At 40.2% G+C, this 24,160-nt stretch overlaps 1 protein-coding gene across 1 annotated transcript in view; it reads right to left on the bottom strand.

Moving 5' to 3' along the window:
• Positions 1-24,160, bottom strand: part of raver2 (ribonucleoprotein, PTB-binding 2) — a 96,326-nt gene that overhangs the window by 58,559 nt on the left and 13,607 nt on the right. Inside the window, exon 2 of the mRNA XM_037770344.1 lies at positions 14,309-14,375. Within this exon, the coding sequence (XP_037626272.1) occupies positions 14,309-14,375 (67 nt within the window). The remainder of the gene's footprint in view (positions 1-14,308; positions 14,376-24,160) is intronic.

Genomic DNA, 24,160 nt, shown 5'->3' on the forward strand with positions numbered 1-24,160 from the left:
CTGCCTGTCTATTCCCCTGAGGAGCGCAGAGACCCCGCGGATCCCAGCGGGACGTCAGTTGAGTAGGCGGTCCTTAATGTGGCCCAGGACACATTCACGTACACACTGCTAAAAGAATGTGGCCACATGTGGCCCAGACCACCTCTGAATGTGGTCTGAAAGATCTGATCTCAATGCGTCTTGAATGCGGTCAAACCTGTACTTAAAGCTGTCCACTTGTGATCCGATCACTGAGGAAGCATGTTAATACCAGGTCTGACCAGGGCCAAAGTTGAATAAAACTCGGCAAAATGGTTGGAGGCAATAATGGACTCCAAGAAAGCTATTTTTGAAACCAAAACCCGTAACTGTATGTGATCCCCTGCCAGTGGCATAAATATAGAGAGTGTAGCCAGGGCACTGGGGTCTGTTGCCAGAGAGGGCCCATGCACTGGCCACCACAGCACAGCTGGTGGACGGCTTTTTTGTTGTTGTTTTAAACTGTCACCCACCAGTGAACCCCCCTGCTATACCCGATCTGTGAAAATATTTCTTTCGCCAAAGGGGGGAATGACAGAAAAAAGTTTGAGAGCCACTGAATTAGACTGCGAGACCTGTAGATTCATTAAGATGAAGTCTGTGTGCATAAGTTGTTGCTGTAACTATTACACAACTGTATACACAAATATATCTGTATGTGTGTACATCTCCGCTATGTATGTCTGCAATCTACAATGACAGGACAGTCTGACTTTATAATATAGATAAATGGAAATATAGTTATTCTAGTTATTCTAGTTATGGACTTGTGGATGTGAAATACAGGAACAATGAGGCAGCTGCTGGTGTCGCCATTGTGCTGTTTCACACTCGTCTCAGAAACAAATGTGATGGGCAACGTTATTGACAGTCGCCTGGTAATGAGGGAACAACAATGCTGGTGAGAATCGGCAAAGGAAGGAGAAGCATCACAATCATCATCGTCGTTTTCTTCCCCGCTCTTGGTGTCAAACATGAGGACGTTTTTTTAACTAGTCGAAGCGTGTGTGCGTGGGGGTACTTGTCGCTTCATTAGCTACCCACAGTGCACTTGGCCTAATGAAACTCTGAAGGATTTCAAATTATGAACACACATACAAACACACAAAAGAAAAGCATGCGCAAAAACGTGAAACATGATATGACATATTCACATATTCACTCAGCCTGACAGCAAGAGCTAATAAGGACAGTGACATGGCGTGTGTTTATGTGTGTGTGTCTGTGTGTGTGTGTGTGTTGAGTGTGATCAAAGATAACAGGCGCATCACATTTGCGTGGCCTGTGCTGATTTACATTTAGTGATTCACAAGGAGACAGATGGACAGATGATGACAGAGACGGAGAGACAGAAAAGAGGGGAGGAAGAGGGAGACAGAGAGGGAGACAGAGAGGGAGAGCAGTGACAAGCTGCTGTCCAGGGAAGCAATTAGACGGACTCGGCTGCTGTCACTTAAAGACAGGAAGATGGAGAACAAAAAGTGAGATAGAAAAGAGTAGTATTGAGCCTCATAATGGTTCTGTTACCTAGTGTTGTGTAGTCCTGTGAGAACAAACACACACAATTATTAATGTCCTAATGTTAATAATTATTGCAAATGTGCGGCCAAATGCTCAAAACTCTTCAGAAAGGGTAAAACCTTCCTTAGCTTTATCATTACAAAGCAAAATTATGGATGTTGTTCCAATGCTTTTATTGTTGCCTATGTACAGCACTTTTGTCTCTGTGTTTGAAATGTGCAATTTTAATAAAGATGCCCTACATAACCATGAAGCAACATGCTATGTGTTTATTATGTTTGATATTAGAATATAGCTTTACACTGTAATAAAAGTAAGTAAATTAACCATCAGTGAGATCACAACACAACTGTAAAGCTATTTTCTTATTTCATTTTCAGTAGATTTACACATCAAAAACAGCAATTTGACAAATAGAGAGGTATTTATTGGCACTTTTGGGTAAAAAAGTAAAATAAAAATACAGAAATATTCACTTCTGCAGATGCATACATGTTGTTTTGCGGAGGCACGGCCCATGAAAGCAACAACGCTGATGGTACATGTCCACAGCTGTTTTTTTACAGAAATAAAACCCATTTAGTTAATTTTTGCGTATCAGCGGCGTGTTATCAATACATAATCAGATGTCGGATGCTACAATCGGAAAGTGAAAGTGTCTGCCCGTACAGAGTCTCAGCTCCGAGTAGCAGCATATTTCACTCACACATGGGACGAGAGAGAGTTAGCAAACAAGACGATGGCGGAGGATTTGATGTCGAAGCAAAAAGCAAAAGCGCCTATTTGGCAATATTTCAGATTTAAACCAGATTTAAATGACATAAGGGAAACATAATGTTAATGAGGTAATCGCCTTGAGGACGGAGCGGTCACAGCCGGTGTGCACGGCGGAGCAGCGCCAGGTGGAAACCTGCAGCCTCGTAGAGACAGCTGGACCGGAGAGACCAGACACACAGCCATCCGACGTTAAAGATCAAAGTAAGCACGCTACACATATTGACTGTCATGTTTTCTTGTAAAATGTCCAGTGTAATCGGTAACACCGGTGTTGTCACAAGTTTATTAACCGGTGGGAAAATTTGCTCACTGTCACATCCCTAGCGGCAGCAGCCCAAGAGGGAAAGCGTTCGATGGTAGCCCATCAAGCGTCCACTAAAAAGTGGACTCACTAAAAAGTGGACTCACTAAAAAGTGATGACCATGATTCCTAAACCATGCAGCAGCAAATGTTTAGTCATGTCAGACGTACTTGCAAACCGTTTCTGTGCGCGATTACATTCTGCTGTAACACCTCTTTCTTTTGTGAAGCTTAGCCACAAACTGTTGACTCTATACATGTGCTTTGAGACACGCATAACCACCAATGTAGAGGGAAGTGCGGTCAGTCCAAAACTCTGCAATGAAAAGTGATTTTAAGGGACTCGTGAGCAGAATTGAGACTAGAAGAATAGAAAATACTTTTCCTTATATGTTTGGAATTTCTTCCAATTCAGACGCCGCATTCAATACCCAACCCCAGTTATGCTGCTTATAATGAGCTTAATGTTTTTTCCAAACATTTGTACAAACCCCAAGGCAGTGAACCATAGCCATTTCTCTAACCGTCAACTTCTGCTTTCTAAACTAAATGCAGCCTTCCAGACATCACAAACAACTAACAGCAAAGCTAATCAACTCTCCATTCAGCAGCGTCATTACCAGAGAAAAACACAAACCAACAGCAACCCAAAGCCAAACACATTCATCTTTGTAGGGAGGGATGACAAAAAAAAAGCGAGAAAATAACTTATTGATGTAAACACCAACAGAAAACAGAAGAAGGCAGTAAAAGAAAAAGAACAAAGAAGAGCTAAATGAGTGTTTTAATGTCAAAGTCACAATGAAAATGGTAGATGTGATAGATAGTGTTTCTTCTCTGTGTCTGTCTGCTGCAGGACAACCCCTACTCGTCCCTCGGCCTGTGCATTTCATCCACACCGTCACACACACACACACACACCTACACACACACACACACACACAAAGCGACAATGAGCTTTTTGCCAGCATGTGTTGTCTTCATTAGTGAACAGTGCAGCCACGAACACAAAGGCCTCCATTGAAAGGCAGGGATTCCCAGGATAAACCCCGCTATTGTATTCCCGGATCCCTGGTTCCGCAGCACTGCCGAATTAGTACACATAGGACCGGTGGCCTCATGTGGAAGCGGCTGGGTCACTGTGGCTAGCTGACTGGTTGGATGGATTGATGCCTGCAGATTCCTGACAGGCTGGCGGACAGCTTCATCTGCCTGTCTGTGGTACATATGTAAATGTGTGCATCTGGGTGCCTGTCGAGCTGCCTGTCGAGCTGCCTGTCTGCCTCTCTGGCTGAAGCTTCAATTCAGAGCTGAGTTAAATCTGAGCAGCAGAGACCTGAAACCAAAACAAGCCTCAAACTTCTTCCATATTCACTATGCAAAAAGTTAAGTTTGCTCAAAAGCCAACTGTCTTTCTGACGTGCATTAAACTTCTTTTCTGCAGGTCTGTCTGTGATCTCAAAGAGTTGTGGATATAAATAATAATTAGTTGATTAAAACTGATGACACAGATCGCTGCCTAAGGCCACTGAAATGATTGGCAGTGGAAATGGATCATGTGAGATAGAATCTGATAATGAGAAATAAATAATTCAAACTCATTAAGCTTTGAATTTGCATATGGATTTTGTTTGGCCTGTTCTGATAAAACTACTGTATTAATACCAAACAAGGACAGTGGGCAAACACACAGCATCATTTATTAAAGGCCTCAGGTGAGTTCAAACATTCGGGATGTGAAGCCCAAAATTTTAATCACACATCAATAGAGCTGGAGTCTGAATGCGCCAAAATGTGCAGCCAACACGTGATCTGATAATGAGATTTTATACAGCGTTGGCAATCCCACCCCATAGTAATGTGAGCAAGGCGACAGATAATGATGGATGCTGCACTTTTTGAACATGGGCCACGGGCCAGATAACAAGCTGCTGGTAAAGGGACTCCAATTTGCTAATGGTGAGGAAAGGATGTAAGGAAGGAAAGAAGCAAGTGGAGGAAGGATTGAGAGGCAGTAAAATGTGGGAGGGAGGTACAGATCAAAAGGACGGTGAGAGGATTAGCCACTTTTTGAGGGGATATCTTGGCTAGAAAAAAGTGTTAGGTTTAAAAAAAATACATCAGGAGCTCAGGAAGAACAGAGGTGCTGGTACTCTGCTTGTGTGTGGGATGTGTGCGTGTGTGTGTGTGTGTTCGGAGGGTGGGTGTTTACGGAAAAATCATCATTAGCCGAGGAGCTGAAGCAACAGCCCGAAGCAAAGCCGAGACCAGAGTTACGTACACACACACACACACACAGCGGGACACGCTTAAACACACATTAACACAGATATGTGCACTGCTGGACACACCGACAGACACCGACACATAAACACTCCCATCAGTATGACCTAATAAGTCCAACGGTGGAGGCCGGCTCAGTGAACAGATATGGTCATGAGGTGTAGATGCATGCCAAAGCTGCTCCCAGTAGTACGTTTCAATTAGAGTAGAGGTCAGAGACGAGCCAGGCGAGGTTCCACTAACTAGTTACCACACAAACAGTGCGGAAAAACACCCCAGAGGATTAGAAGACAGAAAGAGGATGACAGTTTATCGTAGCAATCGCTTTTGTTACACCCAGGAAATTCAATTAGAGCAAAAGCAGAGAAAAAGTGTGCACTATGAGTAAATTACCACAGGGTCAATTACTAATGCATCCACAGAAAGAATTATGTTTGGTGTAATTAACACCTTTATCCCAGGAGAAGCCCTCAAGGAAAAGGACTCCAACGCTGAAGTAATACAAACACCAATACAACAGGTGAGTCTTATTAAGCAGACTGTTGCATGTCTCAACAGAGTCAAATGAACTCCCGCCATTTACTTGAATTTCTTCACTTTGACATACAGAGCCTGGGCAGAACTGTTCGGGGCCCCAAAGAAGGAAGGAGGGGAGCCTGGCTTTCAAAGGAAACCCGGGGTTTCCTACAGGTCTGGCCCTCCGGTGCGTCTTCCTTGGACCACAGGGAAGCCAACATCACCATAGAACACGGCTATCCGATTGACTCCATTCTGCAAAGAGGATAGTCGCACGTCGACTAGGAGGGCTGTTATCCTCCCATCACCCATAGATAAGTCGCACCTCAAAGAGGTGGTAACAGCCCAAGGCCCTCCAAGTCTTCTTCAATACAGCATGATGTTCATTTAATAAACTATGGTCCCATTTAGAGTCATATAGACCATAAAGAAGGGTATGCTTTAAGGCGTGGCAACCTTGTGATTGACTGGTCGCTACCATGGCGTTGTCCGGTCTACGAGTTTCCGTGTTTTCGTTTTACAACTTTCACTCTTTCACAGTGTGTTTTCAGCTCATTAAAGTTAATTATAACCTTTTGGTCAGTAAGAAATGTCTCATTTAGCGTTCAGTTGTATTTAGCTCCACCCTCTCGTGTCAAATGCTTAATTCAAGCCTTCAAAACAGTAGTCCACAAACCAATGTGTGACGTCACGCTGACTACATCCACTACTTACAGTATATATAGTCTATGCTCTCAACATGGTGACAACTGGAATGGTGACTTGCAGCTAACAGTGCTAACAGCGCTAAGAGTGAAAAGGGCAACAATGGTGACAGAGCTAACAGTGTTTACCTGAGGGAGAACCAGAGGGTGGGTGCTAGAATGTAGCACCTTTAACTAGTGTCTGTTACAGGTCAGTCTATGTGAAGTATTCCCTGTATCTGATATGTCTAATAGTCAAAAACACTACAGTGAGAATGAAACAAGAGTTCAATCCTCTCCGTCTTATTACGGATTTGTTGCTAAAAGGAATCCCCAACTACACACAAACACACACACACTTTACCTTTCAAAATAAACACACAGACCCTCCCACTCCCCAGTGACTATCATAGCATTCAGAATATTTTTGAGTCTTGTGCATGCTTGACTGTGTTTTTGTGTCTGCATATGTGATACACTCAGCTCAGGGAATGTGTGCATTTCACACCAATTATAAAAACCTCTCTGCACACAATAAAACCACGTTGCCGTTTTCCGTTCCCTGAGGGAGTTGTGCCATTTTTGATCCATACCTACTCGACAGCGGAGCCTGACACATATGGGCTTCTGACATACCTGCCATCTCATATTAGCTCAGTGTTTTAGTTCATATTTTTGTGCATGTAGTGTTGTGACCAAAATGAGCTAAGGTTGATGAATAATATATTGAAGATTTCTCTGTAATCTAGACTATGATTGTAAAATTCAATCATCTATAAATTAAGAAAAATAATATTGGGCCACAAATTCTCTAATAAAGCATTAATCCCATAAACTCAGAAGATTAATTTATCTGATGACACTAAAACCTTGGTGTAAGAAACAAAAGTTCACCAAGAGAACTCTCACTCTCTTTGTAGGATTAATATTTAATCGTGCATTTATTACAGAGCCCAGGGGCTCGTAACAACAACAGAAAGATATATAAAACCAATATAAAACCAATTTCATGTTTAAAGCCAGTTTGACTGATAACAGCTGTGTTCTGTCTCACAATGACAAAACACGACTTCTTTTGAATACTGCGATATGAAATGTGCAACAAAACTCAATATTCTCCATATTAACAAAACACTACGTTAAACAAATTTTGTGTAAATTAAGTGTGCCCAGTTTGAGTTTGATGAAAGATTATCAGCCATGCAGAATGATTTGCAGGCAAATAATTCCACCTCATAAAAAATGTAACATTTTTATAATTCAACCTTGCGGGGAAATGTGACTGAACCCGCTGACCTGTTGATGCCCGCCCTTGTTTAAGCTGAACAAATTACATTAAAGCCAGCTACGTCCTGTGAAATAGATGAGGAGATTACCTAGACGGGCTAAAGCTAATTCCTGGCTAATTCTTTGCTGAGTAAAATATGAGCTGAGATTGATTATGTTCCCTCTGCTCGTCCTTGTCCACAGTGAGCCTACATGAGTCGTACTGGGCCAACACATTTTTAAGCTTGAACCCTGCCCAAAGCCAATGTTTTAAGTCATTAACTCTCTCTCACCACCTGCTGATATTGAAGATATTGTATTGCATTTTCCTAGTTTTTGTAAGTCTTTTTTTTCTAATTAGCAGCAGCATTAGCTTTTGTGACAGACACTTTCTGTACATATTCTAAGCTGGTCAGTACCATATGAATGCCTTGTCCTTTTTACTAGGGCTGTCAAAGTTAACGCGTTAATAACGCGTTAACGCAAATTTGTTTTAACTCCACTTATTTCTGTAACAAGTTCATGCAACTTATGATTTTTAGGTTATAGTGGGCTCAGTTTTGAAGCTAGAGAGAAAATACTGGATCCAATGAGACTAAAAAACCTAAGGTTCCTATTGGTATCAACCATTTCATATGAGCTTGTCGTGAAGGAGGCTAAATAACACTCAAACTTACGCTAAATTTCGGCGAGGCCCACGAGTCTCCCCTTTACAGACATGCCCACTTTATGATAATCACATGCAGTTTGGGGCAAGTCATAGTCAAGTCAGTACACTGACACACTGACAGCTGTTGTTGCCTGTTGGGCTGCAGTCATTGTCATTGTTTTGTGTTGTTAATTGATTTCCAATAATAAATGTATACATATGTTTGCATAAAGCAGCATATTTGATCCCATGTTGATAAGAGTATTAAATACTTAAAGTACATTTAAAGTTAATTTCGAACAGATAAAAATGTGCTATTAATTGCGATTTATTATGGACAATCATGTGATTAATCGGGATTAGATATTTTAATCGACTGACAGCCCTACTTTTTACCAATAACTTAATAAGCACATTTTGTTACAGGATAAGCAAGATGTTAGTGTAAGCACTATGTACAAGAAAAACAACAACAGAAACACTAGAATAAGGAGAAAGAAAGTAAATAAAACAATTAACATTTTGTTAGCTTTCAAAAACTATGACTCATGGGATATGTTGTTGTTACATTCAAAAATTATGACTCATGTTATTGTTAGATTCTAACAGAATAATCATTTCATCGTGTTTCTGTTGATATGAAGCGGTATCAAGTAGTAGATTGTCTCATAATGGCTCAGTGGTCTTTCTATTCAACAGAAAAGAGTGTGTTTATCTGTGTGTAAGAGCTAAAGAAGAAATACTTAACATGTTCAAGTGTTGTTCAGCTACTCTTTATCGACAACTGATGCTACACAAAAGCAATTCAGACTTCTGTTTTCTAAACCTCTGGTGTCAGGTCGCAGCAACAACAACCAAAACTTTGCTAAAATAAACAGATAAAATGTTGTGTGGTTAGCATTAGCAACAACCAAAACAGCAGCCATCCCCTGACAGTAAAAAAAAGGAGTGCCACCAACAGAAACTAAAAATTATGGAAAGGATACCAGGGTACGGCACACACTGTGACCTTGCAAAAAAGAAAACTTGCTCAAATAAACATCAGCGAAGCAGAGAGGGAGAGATACAAGAAGAAGCCTTTGAGACCTGAAAGTAACACAAATATTGAAGCGAAGGAACGCTCTCATATTCACAGTTTCAGAAATTAACAGACATGACAAAGAACGTTTTCAACTAGGGGGGGAGAAAAAATTCGATACAGCATATTTTGCGTGGCAATGTTGTATCGATACACGGACGTCAAGTATCAATATTTTATTATATAAACTATTAACCTCTTAATCCAACAGCCACTATTCTGTCTTTCAGAGGTTGTAGCAGGCTCAGTCTTAAATCCAAAGTGATGATACAAGGGAAGACAAGGGAGAAACGCTGAATAACGCTCCAAAATTACGCTAAATTTTGGCGAGGAAAAACTGGCATGGCCATTTTCAAAGGGTCCCTTGACCTCTGACCTCAAGATATGTGAATGAAAACTCTGAGATGAACAGAGGGAAAACTGAATCTTATTAGATAAAACAAATGTAAAGGTAATAAATTGAAGTATACCTTATCGCAAAATGTTTAAAATCGCAATAACATCGTAACGTGACTTAAGTATCGTGATATCGTATTATGAGGCGTCTGGTGATTCCCACCCCTAGTTTCTATAATATGATCTCACAACTTTCCATTTTACATTTGCCATTATTACATGTTTCTGTTCACAATATTTAAATTTACTTTCCTCACTCAATAGAAATAGTCAAAACAATATGCCTGAGTCTGTATGAGACTGTTGATCACCATATACTGTACAATGTTGGCATCTTTTCCCTTTGGAAAATAATGGAAAATGGAAAACACAACTGTGTGTTCCCAGCAGTGCTGACGGTCTGGACGTCAAGAGCGTCAAATTCAGAACTTTTCAACACATTTCAGCTCATTCACTTAAAACCGTTTCACAGAGTGCTTCACTTCAAATCTCTCTCAGATGTTGCATGATTGCACAGACGGAAAGTCAAGACAGGCTTTTTGAAAGCTGTGAGACTTCCAGAGACAGAAAAGGTGAAAGAGAGAAAAGAAGTAGGGAGGAAGGAGAGAGTGAGTCAGGCTGTAAACACTTGGTTGGGTGATGTTATCCAGCTGCCATGAAAACTGATCCGTTGGCGAGCAAGTTCAAGCTGACCGCAGTGTCTCACACACACACACACACACACACACACACACACACACACACACACACATACGACCAACACTGCTGCTTTACACAGCTTTACATTTGTTATGACATATATTAAACAAACACACACACACACATACGACCAACACTGCTGCTTTACACAGCTTTACATTTGTTATGACATATATTAAACAAACACACACACACACACACACACAGGCACACAGGCATACATCAGCACAAACTAACACACACACACACACACACACAGGCATATATCAGCACAAACACACACACATACACACAGTGATAAAGCACAGCAGTTGAGGTTGAGTAGAGGTCTGTGTGTGTTCGGGGTTTGAAGTGAAGAGGCGACAAGCCACGGGGTTACCGGATCAAGAAAATATTCAACCCTTCAGCGCACACACAGACACACAGACACACACAAAGTGAAAAGCTACAGAGGCTTGAAATCAATCTTTCACACCTCTAACTGAGGCAGTCGGGAATCTCCCACCACACGTACGCACTTATACCAGCTGAGGGAACAGTGTGCAGCCTGCCTGCTGACGCAGCATCCCACCTTAAACAATACCATTTGTACTTATTTGATTAGGGTCAAAGCGTTAATGAACAGTGTCACTAAGTTTAACTGTTGGGGCTTGTCCACATCGACTACACAGAAAACACTAACACTAACATGCCAACAGCACAGCTCCAGCAGAAAACAAAATGGTTTCATGATTAACAGCGTTTTAGCTTAATGCCCAAGGTCATAAAATGTTTTCTGCAAGTAGGGGCTACAGTAAAAATAAGTTACCATTTTTTTCTATTTGAAAATGCTTTGAAAAATAGTGGTCTTGTGTTGTACAGTAGGAGAAAACATTTTTAAAAATGAAAATGTCCAGCCGGGGTGGCCAACAGTGTTTCATGGAGAGTTAATAGCGTGCAGGTTTTCATTCCTACCGATCACCTCAGCAGGCGAGTTCACTGATAAGTTCTTCCCCTCTACTCAAAGCAGTCTTTGGTTGCAGTAAAATGCTGCAGATTGTTGGCTCTCCATGGAACATAGTTGGCCACCTTTGTGGGGTGGCTGTGACTGAGGAGGTAGAGCGGGTAGGGATGCACCGATACTGATACTTGATCGGATATCGGGCCGATACTGACTCAAATAGCTGGATCGGGTAACGGTGACAATGGATCCATTTTTTTGCTGCATTAAAAAGGTTTACACTTGAATTGTAATTCCCAAAATTAAATAAAAATTCTATTAATATTAAAGATTCTTTACCGAGTTGCTGGTGTACGATTTATTATTTTAAATTAAATTTGTATAAATAAAATAAAATTTAAAAAAAAATCTTTCTGTCACCTCAAACTCTTTCTGTAACTCATTTATCAATATGGCTGATACGTCACATTATTTCAAAAAGCTGTTTCCCTGGAGGTTTAACCTGCAAAGACCTTCTATCCATCTATTCAACCCCGCTCCTTACCAGAGGACTGAGGCAATGCACAACTTTGAAAGCGGAAGAAAAAAATTATTTTTACTGAATTTCTATTATTTTTCTGGCACTTTAGCTTGGACAGAAAGCTTTTGGAATATGATCTGAAGACGCTCTCTGTATTGCTGCCTCTCTCTGTGTTATTCAGTCTCTCCCTGTTGCCCCTCTCCCCCTCTGAGAGACAGATAAAGAGCTATAAGTGAGAAAGGAAAAAGAGGAAAGGAACGCGGTGTCATCACTATGGGTTTGTTAGGAAGAATTGTACATTTCCTTCAACAATTTCTGATGTTCTTGACGGTGGATTCTCATCCCACTCCACCCACCTCAACACATCAAAGCCCAACATCACCACAGCGGGCTAATTAGTACCGCGGCTGCCGGTCCGATGAGGGCCCGTGTTTCATCATGCTCTCATTTGCTCCTAAACCCCATTAACCTTTTGGACATACTGGTGCTTTGATATCTCAGCTGTTTACAGCTCCCCTCTGCTTTCCAGAAGCGTTATGTTTCAGGAGCTTGGCTGACAGCAACGACTAAATATAGGCACTATGGAAGAGATTTCCCTGGAAAGGGACTCACTCTAAGGGCAGGGGGTCCGCTCTCTCTCATCTCTCTGTGTGTGTGTGTGTGTGTGTGTGTGTCTTATTGTATATCAAGACTTATGAGGACCAAATGTACCCAGAAGGTGAGGAGGATGTGGAAAACCCTTTAGAATGAGTGGCTCACTTTATACGCAGCTAATTCACAGATAGGTTTTGGTTATGGATTAAATATATAACCAAATAAAATATGGCTAAGAGTTCATTTAGTTCAATTTACTATGTGTGAGTCTGTGATTGAGTATGTGCAAAGTGTATTTGAGTATGTTTTTATGTTTTCTACTTTTAATTTTCTTGCTCCCTGTGTGCTCTCGCTGCTCGTCTGTATGGGCCTATCCGTCTCTCCTCTCTGAGTGCTGAGCACTCGGACTGCAGACTGGCGCGGTGCGAGTCATCCAAACAGATCAAGTCATATGGGCAAAAAACCCGCTACAGGAGCTAAATCCACTATTTTGAATAAAAGGACGTCTGTCATCTTATCAATCGTGACGTTCTTTCGCCAGAAATGAGTGTGTTTGTCTCTTTTTCACACACACACTCCCTCTCTGTCTCTCTCTCTTCGGTGCGTGCTGTCCAGAGGACATATGTAATTACAACTATGACTACAAACCAATGACAATAATTGTTTTGGGATAGCTTGGGACAGCCCAGGTGTCCACCTTCAGTTGCACTCGCAAAATCAATCGGCGCATCGTTAATTAGCGCCACCGCAAACCCAGTGTGAACGAGGAGGAGGGGGAATTAAATTAAGCTTAGATGCAAAGAATTTGCAAATCGTTCCAGCCCAACACCCATCATTTGTGCAAAGACTGTAAAAACAGATTTATTTGAATTCCATCCATTTAAACTTAAGAACCAAGCTGCCAATCAAATGCTTTCTTTATTTTACAACCACTTAAACTGAACCCATCACTTACTCCTCATGCAAGTCACGCTAACGCTCAAACCACCCGTCGCTTTTGCAATCGCTTCTACTAACCAGCTAACCTGTTTTTAAGTAGGTATCACTGCAGTGCCCATCCAGCCTGAGGAATAGATTAACCATTTAAAATTCGCCACAAGGGACTTTAAAATCAGTATAGCACTCTATCCTTAGACCCTCTATGCAGATAAGTAACCCTCTCCCCACAAAAAACTTTTAACAGGAGAAAAATGACAAAAAAAAACCTATGGAAATTGTTCTAAACTGCAATACTCTTCTTTCTTGTGTCAATATTATACACTCAGTTACCAGTTTATAAGGTCCACCTAGCTAAAACTAATGCAGTCTAATACAACAGCTCTAGCAAGAAATCCTCCCCTTCATGAAGGTAATAATGTTCAGTTTTTGTTCTGTTTTACAGAGGTGTTGATTAAACTTTATGAACATTTTGGAGGGTGTAGTTTTTGGTGTATTAGACTGTATCAGTTTTACAACTCAGTTTTACCAATAAACATTAAATTCTAGGTTGAATTTAATTTATTTCAGTCAATTCAGAGACAAATGTTGAGTAACTGACAGTCCAAAGTCCTTCTGTTGTCCTAAACATACATACATAGGTCATATAATCACCATCTGTGCTATATTATTATAAGTATATTTATATTTAGTACTGGCTGAGTTATGAGACATATCTCGGTCCTCAGAGTCACAGGCTGAAGTGTCACCAGCGTGACCCCTCCACTATGTCTACAGTATGTAAAACAAGTGTTACAGTCACGCATCCACTGATCTACTTTCCATATAACTATAAATACTAATTAGTGATGACAGACACAGAATGACATAGCTGTAGGTTTAGGGTTACTGCTCAAATGATCCTGTAACACTTACAAGATCATTTGAGCTGGATTTGTGTGTGTGTACGTGCACTTGGACGTCTATCTTTGTGAGGACCAGTTGGAGTTAACTTTAGTATACAGTTAGTTGTGATGGTTAAAGGTTATGGTTAGGAAAAGCATTATGTCAATGAGGGTCCTCACAATTATATGGGTACAAGCATGTGTGTGTGTGTGTGTGTGTGTGTGTGTTGTTAGGTGTGAGTTTTACCTGTGCCTTTGTTGCGGTCCACAAAGCAGTACTTCAGTTCATATTCTTTCAGAATCTCATGGACTTCCTGTAAAGAGACGGAAAGAGAGAAACACACGGGACTTGAGCCACGAGATCACCAAGATGCCAAAATGACCAAATGTTCAAATGCTTGATCAAGACAAAATTACAATTTGATCAAAAATATTTTTAAATATGAAGACGACTGAGTAGAAGCGCTGCTGGGTTTTTGTGGTAATCATATAGACTCAGGTGCTCTTTGGATCCTTCAGGTGTACTGTGCTTGTTCAATCTTGTGAAGGGCTCATTGCACGGGTGAATATGATCTCAAAAAAGTATAAAATGCAAGTCTCCTTCAAAAATAATCCAAGGCACACTGTAGAGTTTGAACAAGTTTATTTTACATGGCAATAATTGTTTGAAATGACCAAAGCATTGCGGTAAAATATAAGACAATTAAATTTTTATCTCCAGCACTTTTTGGTATTTTGTATGTAATTATTCTGAATTGTTACCAAAGTTATCAGTTAATTTGCAGTGAATCAAGTAGGGTTTCCTCCTCCTAATCAGTCATTTTGGTCTAAGTCGACTACGGTATTTTTAGTCGAATAGTCATTTTTATGCTTTGAATAACTTATTTCCGAAAAACTTTTGAGCACATCTCTGGTAAATACAAGATATAAACTGGGGCTTTTGTGTGATTGTTTATGGAGAAACTTAGTTTTACAGATCTGTGGATTAAATCCACTAATCAATTAGTCGACAAAATCGTATGAGTGTTAGTTGACAAAGTATTTCTATGGTCGAGGACAGCCCTAGAATCAAGTTATCAGTTAACAATTTTAGCAAATGACTAAACGCATCACTTGAATGAAAATGTGCGATTAAATATGGTCAGCAAATACAACTCGGTAGTTACTGTCAGGATGCAGTCGTCATGACAGTATTATTCTAACAACAAGACAATTATTATTAACTAACCAACTGCTTTCAATAATTATCAGAGCATTCAAATATTCACTATGACAACTTGAGTTTAGGTAAATCTCATAAAAATTGATTTTTGCTCATCACAATGATAAAAAAGGTATTTTTCGACACTTGAGAAAACTCTTTCTTCACGGTAAACTCTTGGATCCGACACTTATACAATGCAGTTATTTGTCTCTAACGGGTAATTATGTTTTTGTTCTTAAATGTATTTTTAAGATGAAAAGCTTTCTGTCTCCTGTCAGGCTCATAATTACTGCAGCCCACAACACTGCACTTCAATCCACATGAGGGACACACACACACAGACACACACACACACACACACACACACACACACACGCAGCTGCATATGAAAGTAATACATTTGGAAAATGTCTTTTAAAGTGGAGTGTCGTCCACTCTCCTGAAGAAAGCTCAGCAAGAGATCCCCACATCCTGTCTGAGTGTGTTATGAAGTCCGCTGCTAACTGTTAGCCTTGGTACCTTCCTGATGGGTTTCACTGTTACGTAGCCACAGAGAGTCTCTACAGCACACAAGTAACTGACAGAACAAACTGTTCACGGCTTGGCAGCAGGTGTTTTTTTCAGGAGCACAGTGTAGGCGCGAGGACTGAGCAGTGAGCAACTAAACTAAACAAAAAAATAAATAAGATCAAAATCCACAGCGCTAAAACAACCTGCGCGCCATGATCTAAACTCTGTGGCACTGGAAAGGTCACTTCAGACTAAAGCAATTATTGTTAAGTGCCACCAGAGACAAGATGTAATGGCCAGTCTGCAGCAGGATGATGCACATCAGGCAGGACTTTCAAACTGTTTTATCCTCCGGTGCAGACACACTGAATTCACCGGGATCATGTCTTTTACACTTCTTTCCATCCTTTATCTCACTATGTTACCATCCAAATCTAATAAAACTTGGGCTGCCAATCGATTAAAATATTTAATCTTGATTAATCGCAAGATTGTCCATAGTTAGTCACGATTAGTCGCAAATTAATCACTCATTCTTTATCTGTTCAAAATGTGTCTTAAAGGTTTTTTTTTCAAGTATTTAATATTCTTATCAACATGGGAGTGGACAAATATGCTGCTTTATGCAAATGTATGTATATATTTATTACTGGAAATCAATTAACAACACAAAACAATGACAAATATTGTCCAGAAACCCTCACAGGTACTGCATTAGTATAAAACATTTGCTCAAATCACAACATGGTGTGCCAGTGTGCTGCCTAACTATGACTTGCCCCAAACTGCATGTGATTATCATAGAGTGGGCATGTCTGTAAAGGGGAGATTCGTGGGTACCCAAAGAATCAATTTTCATTCACATATCTTGAGGTCAGAGGTCAAGGGACCCCTTTGAAAATGGCCATGACCGTTTTTTCCTCGTCAAAATTTTGCGCAAGTTTGGAGCGTTATTTAGCCTCCAAGTATAAAATGGTTGGTATCAATGATTCAATATCAATGAATGAATCAACGTTTCTTTAAGATTTGTAGTTTCATATGATGCGAGTAACTTCACTCTAGGTGTAAAACTGAGCTCGCTACAACCTCCAATAGATCGAATTGCGTTAATGCTTTTAAGAAATTAGTGGCGTTAAAAAGGAATTTGCGGTAACGCGTTATCACGGGAACTTTGATAGCCCTAATTAAACACTTCATATACAGTGAATAAATGTGAATGGCATGCATTTTCAAGAGCTGATTCAAAGCAAATGAACAGGGTGTATAAATGGGCCTGAATGTGAACAAAGGGAAATAAAAGTGAAAACAGTCTTTCAAGAACTGATTAGTATTTGGGAGGATGTGTCTGCTCAGTAATGTCAGCTAATGTTGCCCAAATCCTATGCTTTTATTCACCATCAGCTAATGATGGCCATGTTTTATGCTTCCATTCAAAGATTCATATAAAAGCAGGTTTGACATTTCCAGGAGATCGTGTGGACAGAAAACATTTCCAATCCCATTTATCACAATTTCTATAAAGACAAAAAAAAAAATCTAGCTCAAGTGGTCATACAACGATGGGGTTTACTAATATGTAGGGCAACATTTTTCTCTTTTTCTTTCTCTCTCACCACTATACAGCCCACTCATGTACTGTACACAGTGAGCAGGCATGTTTCATATCTGTGAAGGCCACGCAAGGCAGCCCACGCAGAGGGTCGAGCTCGCTCGCCCTTAAAATCAGAGCAGAGCGAGATAGAGAGAGAAAGAAAAGAGGTGTTTTGTTTTGTGATTTTGCTCCATAGCAACTCGGGGTGGCACGATATACCGGTATTGATAAGAAACGTGATATTAAAAAAATTAGATATTGATATTGATATTATCATGTTAATAATACACACATAAGAAGCACATACCATGTCCAGTGCTTCTTAGATAGAGCTTAATATTATTATATTTAGCCGTGCGATGAGTGACACCAGGAGCAGCTGGCTGCTGCGTCATCATTCAACACGGTGGACAAGAACTAACGAGGGTGTTGTAATTTATTGATACAATGTTCATGTCCCTATTGGAAAATTATTAGTGGTGTTTGACATATTTTTTTTAATTTGTGAATAAATATAATTAACCCTCTGAAACCCACAATAGACCCGTTTTTGTCTGTCTTTTTCAGGGGGGTACAGAGGGTCTTTAGGGGGAGATAGCAGGTAAGCAGTAGATGGCACAGAAGAAGAAGTGGTGTACATCATCTGAAAGCCTGAAAATGAATTAGAGATGCAGCTCAGCACTGTGTGTCAGGCTGTTCTAGTCATTAATCTGTAATTAACATTAGTTAATTAATTAATTTATCAAAATGAATTGTAAAAGTGTATAAGGGTTTAGAACATTATGATCAAAGTATATGATGGTCATTCCCATGCTGTATTAGGTCTCATAAGTTGTTGCAGCAATTTGTGGGTTGATACCATTTGTTACACAGATTTGGTGCTAACTTTAACCGTTTTTTACCAATCAAGAATTGATTAAAATTATCAATTATTCCTCCAAAATATCAAATTAAGACACCAAGACCTCGAGGAACAACATAGAAAAAGTCATGTTTTTGATTTGGTATCAAAAACTTTTGACATTTGGAGATTTCTGCAAGAATTGCATCTTTAGTCGATTGGATGGTGAGCACTTCTGTTCTTGAAACTGCTCAGAAACCCCCTTATTGTCAATATAGATAGGAGAGCTATCCATCCTCTGAATGTCCTAGGTCTCCAGTTTGTGGCTGTAAAGTTTCATGAGGCTGTGATTATCCTAGAGGTCACCACAGGTCATTTTATACAGTGAGGTGAAATTTAAAAAAATGGCTACTAAGCGGACTAACATCATCACACATGAATACAGTTGGGCTCATGGGATCCATTAAGAGTCTCAGCTTAACAGTGATACCCAATTTATGTAATTCCAAGACTGTTTAGGGACCCCAGTATGCAGAAATATTCAAATACACCATTTTAGAAGAGGCAAAAATAACACATTTATACTGTGGGGCATGTCTGTAAAGGGGAGACTCGTGGGTACCCATAGAAACCATTTTCAGTCACATATCTTGAGGTCAGAGGTCAAGGGACCCCTTTGAAATGGCCGTGCCAGTTTTTGGAGTTGGGGACAAAGTCTATGACCGGATTGTTTCACAAGTAGCCAGTTTACACTTGGTTAACAGTCTATTTTTGTAGTTAATAAAAAGCTAAATCATTGTCAGACATTAGCCGATGGGTTTTGAGGTTGTATTTCGGCCAGTGCGTTCCGCCTCTTTTGCTCTCCACAGGGATTGTTTACATGCATGCAACCAAAGCCCGCTCAAACGTGACGGGTCAAATACTACAAACAGAAACCAGAACTATTCGGATACCAAATTCTTGTCCTGTTGCCAATGCTCCCTTTCTTCTTCTATATCTGCTTATCCCGCTGTTTCAATGCTGACATGTTTCTATTCTCTTATTGCACTTTTTTTTAAAGCTCTCTCTTTCTCCAGCCCAGTGCATGTTTCTGGGGGATAAAACTGAGCTCTGGTATTGACTAAAATTCTGACATAAAAGGTAATAGACTAAAGGAAAACCTCATTTCCTACATGCTAGAAATAATGAGGGAAGAAAACAAGCAACAAAACTGGAATTTACATTAGAAATCAAGTGAAGTGGTGTACAAAAAAGTAAAAATCAAAGAAACTGCTTCCAGCTTTTTCCCCCCACTAAATGATAGTTACTGCTGGCCTGCACAGGATACAAACACTGACATAGCAGAGTACTTTGTGACAGTCAGACAGGGTTGAATTATGCTACTGAGTGTTCATTCCCTCTCTGGTGGTGTTTTATCACTCGTCTCTGTGCTATTCAGTACTTAAATCGAGCTGAAAGTGTGTCTCTCGCAGCACTGGCACATTACAAAACACATAAGACTATTTTTAGGAGTCCAAACAGTCCACACAATTTACCAGTTGAGCACACCATGCTGCACGTTTTTATGATATTCCAGTTTGTTTCACCCTATTTCCTTTTTTCATTCCATGTTTTAATGTTTTTACTTTCATTAGCCCTTCACGCTGCTCTACGATGTTCTAACTGTTTCATTGAGATTCCCACTACGCCATTTCAACAGCTTCCTAATTAACACTGCCATAATAGCTAAGCGACGCTCGCAAGTGTTTCAAAACAGCCACTGAGCTCAGTAAAGTGAGAGTGTGAGCAAACACTCCTACTCTAAAACTCAACCCAAAAACTGCAAATCATGAGACCGGATTTTATATTTTGAGACAAATAGAGCTACATTTCGTTGCCTCTTACCAGAGATGGGTAGTTGCCATAAACCTTGACAGACTTTTTTAACATCATTACACATTTAAAAAGACACCTGTCTTGCCCCATTGCAGGTCTTTATGACCGACAGTGATTAGATGGAGAACCTGGACAGTATGTAGGCAGGAGCAGCGGGACAAGCTGTTTCCTGTCCTACGGTATGCTCCTCTATGTCAAGCTGTGCTATAATATAACTAAGTATGTCATTCTGTTCCATGCTGGGCTATAGTGGTCTATCTGCATGTTTGAACGCTTTAAGAAGCAGACATTTCCAGCAAGTCGAGTCAGTACCCCAGCACCAGCCTCAAGCCCAGGGCCAGTTTCTGCACACATATACACACACACTTGGTGTAAAGCAAACTGCCCTGAGAGGATGGACGTGATGAGGAATGTGATCAGCCTGGTCTCACACCTGGTAGAGCTCATAGGCATATTGTAGGTTCATGAACGGACATGAAATTAGCTTTTTATCAGCTTCACAGGTAGGAAACCGTGAGCACTCAGCTCCATACTTGCTAAACACTGCTGCTGCCAACTTTTAAACTTCTACTCACTGACCGGTGGTTGCAATGCAAGCCCAAACTCACCACCCACCACTCCAGCCTTCACTTACTTTATGTTATTTAATTTTAATTTCATTTAATTTTACTGCTGTCCACACATTTTATTTAAACCAATTCAAGCTATTGTATCTCTATGATACAAAAGGCATATTTTTATCATCTAGTACAGTGGTTCCCAACCTATTTTCCTTGAAGCCCCCCTTACTTGTATCTAACATCATCATCCTAAAAAACAAAATCAAAAATCCTCAAATTGAATAAGGTGATTCAGCGTATTAAATGAGTTTGATAAATTAGTCTTTTTTTTATTAAATCACCTTTCTTTAAATGAATATAACTCGTCAACATAAACTGATGACGTCTTGATGGATTCGCCAAGCGAATGCTGATACATAATATGATCTTTTTTTGTAATAACTTAATTTAATTTACAATAATAATGTTAGAGCTTAAATTGATTTATTGTTATTATAAATCTATTTAATTTATGGTGTTATCAAATTGCTGATAGACCGCATCATTAATAAAGGTGCGGGCATCCCTTTGTTGTTTTTTGACTGCAGTGAAAATGTTGTCTTTGAAAGGATAAATGCCAACAAATATGCATTGAAGCATAATATTTTGTTAGATAAAAACATGTTTACATGAATACATCTATCTTTTTTCAACAAATGTTGACTTCAGACTTTTTTTGAACACTCTGGAGTTATTGGAAATGTTTGGATCACACGAGTCAGAAACAATCTTACGCAGCCATCACTGGAATCTAATTCTACTAATAGCATAATACTAATAATAATAGTGAAGCCTGATCTTTATCTGCAACTGTGCAGAAATACTGGCTTTAAACAGAACGTGGGCGACTAAGTAGCAAAAAAAGATATCTTTTTAAATAGTTTTAAATACAGACAATGTATAAATTATCCAGTAAGTGTGTGATTATGATTTTAGTTATAAATGTGCAAATCTAATTTTGACAACAAATCCTGGCGGACCACCTGTGATATTTGGCGCCCCACTAAGGGGGCCCCGGACCCCAGGTTGGGAACCACTGATCTAGTATATTATCTGTACAGATTTAGACTGGAATTATAGTTCAGCGAAGATACACGTAAAAGAAAGTCTTTGCAGCTCTATGCGGAGAAGGGTGTTAGAGGTAACCATAGGTCGTGGAGGCTTGTAGGAGCCGACACGCACACCTCTGAAATCCTTTGAAATCTCAATCTGGTTGATTCCACATTTAGTAACTAATGTTCGCCTATAGAGTGGCCACTAGGACTGCAAACCACCTACCTGGACTCCCTCATTCAGGTTTATAGGCCTTCTCATTCACTAAATCTCAATCCAAACTCTTCTCCTGCATTCTCCTCTGTAGTGGAACGAGTTACTGAACTCAATTTATTCAGGTGAAACCCTCTGTCTTCAAAACTCACTTGAAGTCCTATCTCTTTGAGAGCATTTACTCACCTAATATGCTCTTTCTCTCCATCTCTCAATCCTTATTTTTCTCTCTCTTTCTCTCAAAAAAAAGAATGCCATTTGCTATGCACTTATAATCACCTGTAGCCTTGTGGCACTCGTGTTAGGTGAAACATGGAGCGGAGTGCTGCTGCACTTATTCTTGAAGGCTTCTCTTTGTGACTCATTTGTACATCGCTTTGCACAAAAGCATCTGTCAAATGAATAAAAGTAATGTCAGTATAATCCAGCTTTCTGCTGGGAGAAGGTTCATACAAGTATAAAAGACATAGCCACGCAAACATCTGAGTGCGTACATGCAGCCCAGAGAAGCTTGTTCTAGCCCAAACGCTAAACGGACATTTTTTGTCTCGCCTGATAAAAATTGGGCTAGAAAGATGACTTGAGCAGAGCCATTACATCAAACTAAATTGCATTTGCCATTGTCGTAAACTATGACAACAGTGTTTCGAACTAAAGTGCAGCTATTTAAGAAACACTGTGTAACATTTATAAAGTATAAGAATCGTTGTGTTTTTGTTACCTTAGAATGAGCGCTTCATATCTACATACGAAGCGGATCCTCTTTTCAGGGAGTCCGCCATGTTTAACCAGTAGCCAAGAACAAACAAACCAAACATTGTTAACTTTTCCTGCTTGGGCCGGAGTCGATATCGTTACTCAAGTGCTCTTAAAGAAAACTAGACTTCTGCACCTCCTCATGGCTCTGTTTTCAGGCTTTAGAAAATCTAGGCCGTGACGGGAGACTTTGGCCAATCACAGGTCATTTCAGAGAGAGAGAGCGTTCCTGTTGAGCGTTCCCTATTGGCTATGCTCTCGCTGGTGGGCGGTGCTTGATACTTCTTCAACTGCCGGGTCGCAAACCTTCTCATTTTACAGCTAAACCGTACACTACAAGATGTTTCTGAAAACATTTTAGGCGAAAAAATAGGCATTACAGTAACAGAATATTGATTCATATTTGATCAGCGCTGCCTAGTTTGACTGTTTGATCGGAGTTTGCGAGTGATTGACAGCTGCTCAGGCTCCAGATCAGCTCTGTTTGGTTGTTTTCCTCCGGTCTGTGAAATGTTGCAGATGCCATTAGGAACACCGGAGGACACAGAGGCACATGATTTTTTTTCAGATTACCTGTCTCATGCACTACTGTCAGGATATAGTGACCGTTTTATAAAAATAACTTTTTGCTATTCATATTTGCTCCATTTCTACCCACTGCTGCTTAAACACTGTTATATTGCCCAGCAAGTCAATGCTCCTGAAAAGCAGTAATTGTATCACTTTCACGTCCGCTGAGTGCTATGGGCGTCAATTGACAGCACTATGCTCTTTTCGGGACAGCAGTTTGGGTAAACAAGTAAAAAGGCCTTCGTTCAAACTGATGACATCCACTTAGCATCCATCCTGCTTCAGCGTCTTTAAACAAGATACTGAATCCTTAGCAGCACTTCGTCCCAGGAAGTGAAATCAGTGGCAGAATTTATCGCTGCAGAGTAGTTAAATGTCAATTACTATAATTTCAATGCAATGGCAAATCCCATCCCTGTGTTGCAGAAACTGTCCTACAGCTTCTACTCTCAATTTACAGCAAATAAAGAGCAAACGGACTGCAGATTACCTTTCAGACGGTCTAGATGCTGTTTTGACCCTTTTATCTATCAGCTTGTTTGCCGGCACAGATATTTCTTAATCCTCTGCTGCACTCTGCAAGTCACTCTAGAGCGAATCATATTCTATGCAGTGGAAAGTGTACAAGGTTATCTAAATGTGAGGTGAGAAAGCCAACAGGCAAAGAGGAAAGATGTGTTTACTCTGACACCTGTTCATCCGTTACACAAATACACACACACACTTTTCATAAATGAGATGCCTCACAAACCAAGCCACCGGGGGAAAGTGTAACAGTGAGCTATCATTTCAACTCTGTTTGAGTGTGTGTGTGAAAGAGAGAGGGGTGGAGGGGGATTAGGGGACAAACACACACTGCATGGCCTCCTTACTGGCAGTAACTGTGT

Source organism: Sebastes umbrosus, chromosome 5 (assembly GCF_015220745.1).
Source record: "Sebastes umbrosus isolate fSebUmb1 chromosome 5, fSebUmb1.pri, whole genome shotgun sequence".
NCBI classification, from domain to species: Eukaryota; Metazoa; Chordata; class Actinopteri; order Perciformes; family Sebastidae; genus Sebastes; species Sebastes umbrosus.